General features: G+C 39.6%; 1 protein-coding gene across 1 annotated transcript; it reads right to left on the reverse strand.

The window, feature by feature from the left end:
• Window positions 1-256: 256 nt before the first annotated feature.
• Window positions 257-6,931, reverse strand: LOC110944820. The gene is made up of 2 exons (XM_022186464.1): window positions 5,084-6,931; window positions 257-334 (listed from the first exon to the last, which is right to left on the reverse strand). Exons 1-2 carry the CDS (start codon window positions 6,929-6,931, stop codon window positions 257-259), a joined length of 1,926 nt encoding a protein of 641 aa, XP_022042156.1.
• Between the last annotated feature and the right edge of the window lie 4,084 nt (window positions 6,932-11,015).

Consider the following 11,015-nt stretch of genomic DNA (forward strand, 5'->3'; position numbering starts at 1 on the left):
ACATCTGGGGATTAATTGGAGAGATTAGACATGTAGTCAAGGCAGCTAGACCCCAAACTATAGAAGAAGCTGTAGAACTAGCAAATACTTTGACAGATGAATTAATCCGTACTAGAGAAGAAGACCAGAGGAGAAACCTAACTCAAAGGCTTACCCAAGAATTCCGTTCTGGGAATTCCAACCGAAGGAACTTAGGTTCTACCTCTACACCATACTGCAAGGCCTGCAAAAAGAAGCATTCTGGAAGATGCTCCACTTATTGCAATTTCTGCAAAGTACCAGGGGACAAGGAAGAAGACTGCAGAAGGAAACCTACTAATGGACCGTGCTTCAACTGTGGAGAAAAAAGGTCACATCAAGCCAAATTGTCCAAAATTGGCTCCAGCTGCGAACAACAAGAACACTAAAAATGCTAGAGCATTTGTTCTGACTGCAGATGAAGCCAAAATGATTCTGGACGTGATAGCCGGTACGTTTTTAGTTAATGATATTTTTGCTAAAGTATTATTTGACTCTGGTGCAAACCAAAGTTTTATCAATACTTCGTTTTGCAAAGTTCTAAATCAATCATTAACTAAACTCCCACAAGAATGTCTAGTAGAGACAGCAAATGGAGAAACCGTTAGGATTTCTGAAATCTTGCAGGGGGCAAGAATAGAAATTTTAAACCAAAAGTTTATTGCAAACCTTTACCCAATGAATTTGGCAGGATTTGATATTGTATTAGGAATGGATTGGTTAACAACCAATAAAGCTAATATTTTATGTGATCAAAAGTCAATTCAAGTAAATTCACCAAGAGGTGAAAAGATCACAATTAAAGGAGATAAGTCATCTAGATCCACAAAATTCATCTCTGTGATGAAAACTGCAAGTTATATAAGAAAAGGATCTATAGTGTATTTGATTTCTATAATCACTAGCACTAAAGAAAAAGAACTAAAAGACATTCCAGTAGTGTCTCAGTTTTCAGATATATTTCCAGAAGAATTGCCAGGGCTACCACCAAACAGAGAAGTCGAATTCAGAATCCACCTGCTACCAGGAACGACACCAATTGCCAAAGCACCTTATCGTTTAGCACCTGCCGAAATGCAGGAACTGAAGAAACAATTAAACGAATTATTGGAGAAAAGATTCATACAGCCAAGCTCATCGCCGTGGGGAGCACCTATTTTGTTCGTCAAAAAGAAGGACAGATCAATGCGTATGTGCATTGACTACCGTGAATTGAACAAGGTCACCATTAAGAATCGGTACCCATTACCAAGGATCGATGATCTGTTCGATCAACTTCAAGGAGCTCGATTTTTCTCTAAAACCGATTTAAGATCGGGATATCATCAACTAAAGGTACAAGAAGAGGACATTCCTAAAATCGCATTTAGAACAAGGTATGGCCATTATGAATTTACTGTCATGCCATTTGGTTTAACCAATGCCCCAGCTGCATTTATGGACATGATGAACCGAATATGTAAGCCATATTTGGATAAATTTATAATTGTTTTTATTGATGATATTCTCATTTACTCTAAGAGTAAAGAAGACCATACAAAGCATTTGCACGCACTTTTAAGTCTACTAATAAGGAAAGGCTTTATGCTAAGTTTTCAAAGTGCGAGTTTTGGTTAGAACAGGTACAGTTTCTTGGACACTTAGTCAACCATGAAGGAATTCATGTGGATCCAACAAAGATCGAGGCGATTACCAAATGGAAAACCCCTGAATCACCAACCGAGGTTAGAAGTTTCTTAGGATTGGCCGGTTATTATAGAAGATTTATTCGAGATTTTTCTAGAATAGTCATTCCCTTAACCAAGTTAACCTGTAAATCCATTAAGTTTGAATGAGGACCAAAACAGGAAGAAGCTTTTAGAATTCTTAAGCAAAGATTAACCCATGCACCTATACTAGCGTTACCAGAAGGAACTGAAGATTTTGTAGTCTATTGTGACGCTTCTAAGTTAGGTTATGGATGTGTATTAATGCAACGTCAAAAGGTTATAGCTTACGCAACTAGACAACTTAAGAATCATGAAGAGAATTATTCAACCCATGATTTGGAATTAGGAGCTATAATTTTTGCCCTTAAGATTTGGAGACATTACCTTTATGGTAGTCAGTTTACCATATTCACTGATCATAAGAGTCTAAGGTATGTTTTCGGGCAAAAAGAGTTAAATATGAGACAAAGACGCTGGATGGAAATTCTTAGTGATTATGATTGTAATATTCAGTATCATGCAGGAAAAGCCAATGTAGTGGCTGATGCTTTAAGCCGAAAATATCATGAAAAGCCAAAAAGGGTACGCTCTCTTAAATTAAATCTACAAGTAGATTTAAATGATCAGATTAGAAAAACACAAGAATCAGTAATCAAGGAGGATACTGAAAAATTAAAAGGAATGATTAAGGAATTAGAACAAGAAACTGATGGAATTTGGAGATTCCATAAAAAGAGAATGTGGATACCTAAATTAGGAAACCTACGTCATCGTATATTAGAAGAAGCCCATAAGTCTAAATATACGATGCATCCAGGAAATGATAAGATGTACCAGGATTCAAGGAAAAATTTCTGGTGGATAGAAATGAAGAAGGATATAACAGCTTATGTTTCTAAATGTTTAACTTGTTCCCAAGTCAAAGCTGAACACCAGAAACCCTCAGGATTGCCGCAACAACTAGAGATGCCAATTTGGAAATGGGAATTGATAACCATGGATTTTGTGACCAAATTACCCAAAACAAGAAAAGGTAATGATACAATTTGGGTGATTGTAGATAGGCTAACCAAGTCACCTCATTTTCTACCAATGAAGGAAACTTTCAGCATGGAACAATTAGCCAAATTGTATGTGAATGAAATTGTTTCATTACATGGAATTCCTTTATCAATTGTTTCTGATAGGGATAGCCATTTTACCTCTCATTTTTGGTCAAGTTTCCAAAAAGCAATGGGAACTAAGTTGAATCTAAGCACAGCTTACCATCCTCAAACGGACGGGCAAAGCGAAAGGACAATTCAGACAATGGAAGACATGCTTAGAGCTTGTGTAATTGATTTCGGAAGTATTTGGGACGATCACTTACCGTAAATAGAATTTTCTTATAATAACAGTTATCACACAAGTATCAATGTTGCACCATTCGAAGCACTTTATGGACGAAAGTGCCGAACCCCAGTCTGTTGGGCAGAAATTGGGGAAAAGCAACTATCCGGACCTGAAATAGTGCAGGAAACAATTGACAAGATCATTCAAGTCAAGGATCGACTAAAAGCAGCACGTGATCGACAAAAGAGTTATGCTGATAACCGACGCAAACCATTGGAATTTCAAATAGGAGATAAAGTATTGTTAAAAGTCTCTCCTTGGAAAGGAGTGGTAAGATTCATCAAACGGGGAAAGCTAAGTCCCAGGTATGTTGGACCTTTTAAGATTATTAGAAAAATAGGATCTGTAGCCTATCAGCTACAACTGCCAGAGGAAATGGCAGGAATACATGATGTATTTCATGTATCTAATCTCAAGAAATGCTTAGCTGATGAATCATTAGTGGTACCTCTTAAGGATATAGAGGTAAATGAACAACTTAAGTTTGTAGAGAAGCCTCTACAGATTGAAGACAGGAAAGTCAAGAATCTTAAGCACAAGAGATTAGTTCTGGTCAAAGTGAAGTGGGACTCCAAAAGAGGACCAAAATACACATGGGAGCTTGAATCAGAAATGCAAAGGAAATATCCACACCTGTTCCAGTAGACCTCGAGGACGAGCTCTAAAACAAGGTGGGGAGGATATAACAACCCTAAACCGACACCCTCGTAATATTTTCCGACACCCTAAAAATATTTAAAATATCCCAATATGTCCAAAAATACACCCCATACGTAAAAACGGGCCCCAAATACCTTTTATATATTTAAAATTAATTAAAATGGAATTTTTGGGTTCAGGCGGGCCGCCTAAGCCATCCCCGAACCCTTACGCGGGCCGCGGCAACTTAAAGGTCCAGCAAACCCCGGTGTTGACACGTGTCACGCAACGTGTTGACCCTAGTCATGACCCGGATCACCTATGGCCTAGTCCACCTACTAGGCGGGCCGCGTAGCCCCTTGGATACTCTTACGCGGGCCGCGAGAAGGCCCAAGTCAGGCCCTATATAAAGGTGGCATCGGATCTTCAGTCTACTCGCTCATTTCTTTTCTTTCTAATCGAATTCTGAAGTAGTAGAAGCTATACTCGGGTCTAATACCCCCTAAATAGCGAGGTTCTGCTCCGTTGTAAGTATCATAACCCCTGGATACGTATTAGATACTCTGCCTGATTGATCGGGGGTTCCGTAACGGCTGTCGTGGTCTGTCCGACGTAGTCGTTGGAATGCCGTCTCGGGGAGGGTATTACTAATGTTAAAATGGGTTATTATACTAACACGTGTGCATTTGTGTAAATTATAGATTATCACCAGGAAACCCTTACGGATAATCTAAGACAGCAATGTGAGTAATCTCCTTTTTGCAAACTGTTTTTACAAAACCTCACACGATTAATTATATATTAAACAGTTATTGAGTATTTGTAAGGATACAATTATCGTCGGTATGTTGGGGTTTTGTATACAAAATTTGTTACTGCCTTGCGAGGGGTAACATTTCCACAAGTCGGGTTGACAGTACCGTGGATCATGGTTGCAAAAGTCGCTAGGCGCTCCCTAGTCGGATTCGGGAGTACTCGGGAGGTACTCGGGAGTATTCGGGAGTACTCGGGGAGTAATTGGCCTGGGAGAAGAGTACTCGTGCCTCGGCAACCTACCTTGTAGCGAGTACTCGGGGAGTACTCGGAGCCTAGTCGGGACTTTTGACTTGGAAACAAATGTAATTGCGCGACCGCCCTCAATACTGTACAATGGTTTTTATTAAAACTTGATTGAACTGGGATTCACTCACCAGTATTTCCCACTGACAAAATGTTTTTAAACGCGTTTCAGGTAACAAAATGTGAAAGCCAGTTAGAAGCTTATTTAGTTCTCTATAGTCGATACACATGCGCATCGACCCGTCTTTCTTCTTAACAAATAAGACAGGTGCTCCCCAAGGCGACACAGTCGGGCGTATGAAGCCCGTATCTAAAAGATCTTGTAGTTGTGTCATTAATTCGCGCATTTCGGTGGGAGCCAACCTATAGGGGGCCTTCGCAACCGGCTTCGCACCCGGAATCAATTCGATACGAAATTCTACTTCTCGCTCGGGAGGAAGCCCCGGCAATTCTTCCGGAAATACATCTGGGAATTCGTTCACAATTTCGACATCTTCAAGCTTTGGGGAACCTTGTCGAGTATCTACCACATAAGCTAAATATGCCCTACTCCCATTAAGCACATACTTAATGGCTTGAACGAGGGTACATGACTTCGCTTCTACCTCTCTTTCGCCTTGTATATATAATCGCCTTCCACTTGGAGATTGAATAAGCATCGTTTTGGTTTCACAATTTATCTCCGCGTGGTTTTGAGACATCCAATCCATACCCACTATTACTTTAAATTCCCCCAACATCATAGGTATAAGATCGATGTCAAACTCCTCACCTTCGATGGTTAATTTACAACTCTTACATATTTCGTGCAACAAATAATTTTTGCTATCGGCTAGTTCTACTTCTAAGGGCATCGACATTCGTTCAACTTTAAAGGAAGAATGTTGTACAAATTCATTTGAGATAAATGACATAGTGGCTCCGGTATCAAATAAAACATAAACCGGTATGGAGTTTAATAGAAAGATACCTGAGACCACATTCGGATGGGACTTGGCTTCTTCGGACGTGATTTGAAACATCCTTCCCTTAGCCCTATAACCCTCTTGCTTCTTATCTTCCTTTTTCGATTCTTGCTGTAGTTTTGGGCATTCTGTTTTAATATGCCCCCTTTCAAAACAATTGAAACAAGTCTTCGGGTTGTTCGGGCATTGATAAGACGAATGCCCCTCCTTACCGCATTTGTAGCACCCCTTTTTGCCTAACAAACACTCTCCAGTATGGAGTTTTCCACAAGTCTTGCAAGGAGTAATTCCACCTTTCGACTTATCCTTCCTTCCTTGATCTTGAAACTTCCCCTTTTTAGATGGATTAGAACTTGCACCCCTTTCACTTGGTCTCTTTTCACCTCGCTCTTCTTGCCTTTTAATTTCAATCTCTCTATCCCGTGCTAAATTAATAAGCTCATCAAGGGTTTCACATTTTGAGCGAGTGATGAACTCTCTAATTTCTGCCTTTAACAGGCCATAGAAACGATTGATCTTCATTCTTTCGGTAGTTACAAAATCCCCACAGAACTTCATCTTATCCATGAAAGCATTTGATATTTCGTTTACTGACTCATTTTTCTGCCGGAGGCGTAAGAAATCCTCCTGAATCTTGTCAATAGCCGACTGAGGACAATGATATCTCATGAAGGGCTCCTTGAACTCTTGCCAAGTCATAATTTGAAGTCTATCCTCGCCTATTTCCTTACTGTGCGCATCCCACCAATCCTTCGCCTGAAGAGTGAGTTGGCCAGTAGCGAACATCACCTTATCTTCATTATCACAACGGCTTCGAATAAATACTGCTTCTATATTTGAAATCCATCTTTGGCATGCGATCGGGTCGATTTTACCATCATACGTTGCGGGATTGCACACCATAAAGTCTTTATACGTGCACCGACGTTCTTTGCTTTTGCTTTTAGATCCCTCTATCAGTTCTTTCAGTTCTTCAATCTTGCTAGTCATCATGGCATCCACAACTCCCAACACCCGACTTTCTACTTCTTGAGCTAATCGTGGAAGATTAGCTTGCATAACCCCTTCCGCCACCTCCGTGACCCTATTGTTAAATGCTTCTTGACGAGTTGGGTCATCATCTTTATTAATGTTTCTTGCATCAGCCATCTATACAATAGCATGTTTTCGTTTAATACACATCACAAACCTTCAGTATATCATTGTTCATTAATCAGCATTTACTTAATCCATCTCATGTCATTCGGTTCATCACTTTTGATTTTTACGAATTCATTCTTGTTGTAATCACCTATTGTGATTACATATACCTCTTAAGCCTTATATGGGCTCTACGTAGTCATTAAACAAGTTTTTAGGATAGCCCGACATCACAAAACGTGAAAAACAAAAAAAATCAACGGATTAACATTGTGTAAGCCGTCGGCGACGGCTTAGATGCCCGTCGGCGACGGGCTTTTAAAATGGGCGTCGGGCTTGTTTTCCCGTCGGCAGGAAGCTAGGGCGTCGGACGGGGGTATGGCGTCGGCGACGGGAGGTAACCCATCGGCAACGGGCTTTCGTTTAGCAGAAACGCTGCAGATTTATTTTTAAGCATTCTTGTTCGTTTCTTTTCATTCCGTTTAAGCCCTACAGCTCCTGAACTTCTCATTTAACCTCCCCCACATAACTATGTTATTATTTTTTTATCATACTCATAATAAACACACTTGCAATTTGCTTATAACTTAAACATTACCTCATTGGCGATCTTGGAGCGAGCACACTTTCGAGTGAGCCGTCGGTTTGAGTTCAAGCATCGCGTTAAAGCTCGAATCCCTCAAACCTAGGCTCTGATACCAACTTGTAACGTCCGTTTCTCCATAAATAAAAAATTTACTTTCAAGAATAATTTTAAGACATCGAAAAACACCAACTTTGATACATAGTAAAATTTTTACAAAAATTGGGCATGACCCGTTCGTAAAACGAACATGCCCCCTGTTTTGAACATAATTAACTAAACAACACTCTACGATCCGTTTGACATTAAACTACCCAAAGCAAAGACAACAAGTTTTACAATGTACGACTACTAACAAAGTTGGACAAAATGACAATTCATGGACCAAAAAGATGAACTTAAGCAAGCGGAAGCATTTGGTATAACATGACATGAACACGTGCTCGCTCCAAATCGCCTATAGTGAGGATTTACCTACATTCAACAACAAGGTTTTTAAAGTTAGTCATCTCAGTTGTTAAACCATAATTCCTTCGTTTTAGTTTCTTCCATATAAGAGCTTTCATCTTTCTTACACATTCGACTACCCAAGTAATTGGGTTTTGCATAAATACTCTCAATGAGAGTTAAGCATACACATTCGACCCGTTTAATTGGGTTATTTGCTTTCAACATAAATTCTTCATTCTATCCGTATAACGGATTAAGCTTCTAGCATTCATCATCGCATTCAAAACCACCCATTCGAAACGGATGGTAGCATTATTCTTACTGGACTTGTTCAACTAGAACCAGTCGACTTGCATAATTTATTATAACTTTCATCATAACCAAATCCGCAAAGGGATTTGCTAATTACTTACTAACTACCATAACATTTAAACAAGGAATGTTTATCGTATTATGAACAAAATTATAAGTAAGGTTTAATTAAGATTTTTGTATGCAACGGAACATACCTCGGTCTTGTGATCCTTCCGTCTTTTTGGAATTTGAACCTTCTTCCTTCACGCCTATATCAACACATTTATTCTTTCGTTTAGTCCTCACAATTCATGCTATCATGTTCCAATTTGCACATCATTTTTCTTTCAAGCATTTCATCGAGCACCTAGTGTGTGTTACATTTATTAAGCATAATGTACAATATTTAAAGCATGACTTTACTAGTTCATCATACATGCCATCAATAATTAACCTAGTTCTTACAATTTCTTTAGTCTACACCAATTCATCTAGCATTCAAGTATTACAAGCTGAAACACATATCAAGATTACATATAATCAAAATCCCTAAAAATTTCCTATTCATAACACAAATTTCATCAAGTGGGTTTCATAAAATTTTCTTCCAATAAAACTGAAATCAAGCATAATTTCTATTCTAGAGAGTAACCCTAACATCTAATTAACACAATTCATATCACGATTTCATGATTGGGTTGATACCCTCTTCCTAAAATTCACCAAATTCAGAAATTCGACTTACCACTTCACTAGATATGCTTAGATGTTTGAAACTTTAGAACATGCAGCAATTAAACCTTGATTTCTCCTTGTCAAGTGGTGAATTTTTGCAAGAACAAGGTAACCCTTGTTTTCCCCTGCCCTTGATCGATCCCACATACGTACAGAATGTTTAACTTTGGTTTAAACATAATTAAACCCTATTAAGTTATAATTTTTCATATTACCCCCTTGAATCTTGTTTAATGTTTGATTTAAACACCTCCATGATTTTTACCTATTCTTGTGTTAAAATAAATTTTGGGATGTTACAATTCTACCCCCCTTAAAAGAGGTTTCGTCCCCGAAACCTGAACACATAACAAATTAAATATTGATACACCAAAGAGGAAAGGGTAGTATCTTCGCATTTCATCTTCTGATTCCCACGTAAGTTCCGACCCCTTTCGGTGCTGCCATTGCACCAACACTTGTTTAACGGCTTTGTTACGAAGGTTATTTACTTTTGCGTCTTTAATGGCTATTGGCCTCTCGACATAATTTAACCCCTCATCTAACTCGATAGCATCGAGAGGTACTAATGCTGTTTCATCCGCAAGACACTTTCTCAATTGCGATACGTGGAAGGTATTGTGAATTCCGTTTAGAGTAGGCGGTAATTCTAATCGATATGCAACTTTTCCAACCCGAGCCAAGATTTTAAACGGTCCGATATAACGAGGACCCAATTTACCCCGTTTGCGAAAACGGATTATACCCTTCCATGGGGACACTTTTAGCAGAACCAAGTCTCCGACTTGAAATTCAATGGGACGCCTTCTTTTGTCTGAATAAGCTTTTTGTCGATCTTGGGCTGCTTTCAGTCGATCTCTCACCAATTTTATCTTTTCATTTGTTACTGCAATTAAATCACTTGGCGCAAGCTCTCTTTGCCCCACTTCACCCCAGCATACAGGAGTTCTACATTTTCTCCCGTACAGTAATTCATAAGGAGCCATTTGAATGCCACCATGGTAACTATTATTATAAGAGAATTCCACTAGTGGCAGATGGTCATCCCAATTTCCCCCAAAGTCTAAAGCACACGCCCTCAGCATATCAACAAGTGTTTGAATGGTTCTTTCTGACTGGCCGTCAGTTTGAGGGTGGTAGGCGGTACTTATGTGTAATTTTGTACCCACACTCTCGTGAAACTTTTGCCAGTAACGAGAAGTAAATCTAGTGTCCCGATCCGAGACAATTGACACGGGCACCCCGTGACGAGATATGATCTCGTTCATATAAATTTCTGCCATCCTCTCGGAAGAGTAAGCTTCTTTGATGGGCAGGAAGTGAGCGCTTTTTGTAAGTCGGTCTACAATTACCCATATTGTATCATGCCCTTTCTTTGTTTTAGGAAGCTTGGTTATCAAATCCATCGTTAGTTCCTCCCACTTCCATACCGGTATCTCCAAGGGTTGTAATTTCCCGTACGGCTTTTGATGTTCTGCTTTCACTTGGGAGCATGTTAAGCATTTCGCGATGTATTTGACTATATCACGCTTCATGCCCGGCCACCAATAATTGGCTTTCAAGTCCCGATACATCTTTGTAGCCCCGGGGTGGACCGAATATCGCGACTTATGTGCCTCGTCGAGTAGAGCGGCCTTGACTTCGCAGAATCGTGGTATCCAAATTCGGCCGAATCGCGTCTTGATTCCGGTCGAATTTTCTTCTAGTTTACCGATCACACCTTTTAATCGTTCTTTCTTTAAATCTTCCGCTCCGAGCGACTTTATTTGAGATTCACGTATCGTCTCAAGTAATCGTGGTGTAACTATCATCTTCATGGATTTTACCCGAATGGGAGATGGATACTCTTTTCGGCTTAACGCATCGGCTACCACATCTGCTTTTCCCGGGTGATAAAGGATATCACAATCATAATCTTTGATAAGTTCCAACCATCTCCGCTGCCTCATATTTAGGTCTTTCTGTTCAAAGAGGTATTTAAGGCTTTTGTGATCCGAATAAATTGTGCATCTCGTGCCATACAAATAATGC

Source organism: Helianthus annuus, chromosome 11 (genome assembly GCF_002127325.2).
Source record: "Helianthus annuus cultivar XRQ/B chromosome 11, HanXRQr2.0-SUNRISE, whole genome shotgun sequence".
Lineage (NCBI taxonomy): Eukaryota > Viridiplantae > Streptophyta > Magnoliopsida > Asterales > Asteraceae > Helianthus > Helianthus annuus.

Bases quoted from the DNA above. Each gene is read 5' to 3' on its own strand.
- LOC110944820 (XM_022186464.1), bottom strand. From the start codon at position 6,931: ATGGCTGATGCAAGAAACATTAATAAAGATGATGACCCAACTCGTCAA. The intron at 335-5,083 runs GTCTTATTTGTT...TTTTCTCCACAG, and splicing joins TGTCGCCTTGGGGAGCACCT to TTGAAGCACGGTCCATTAGT.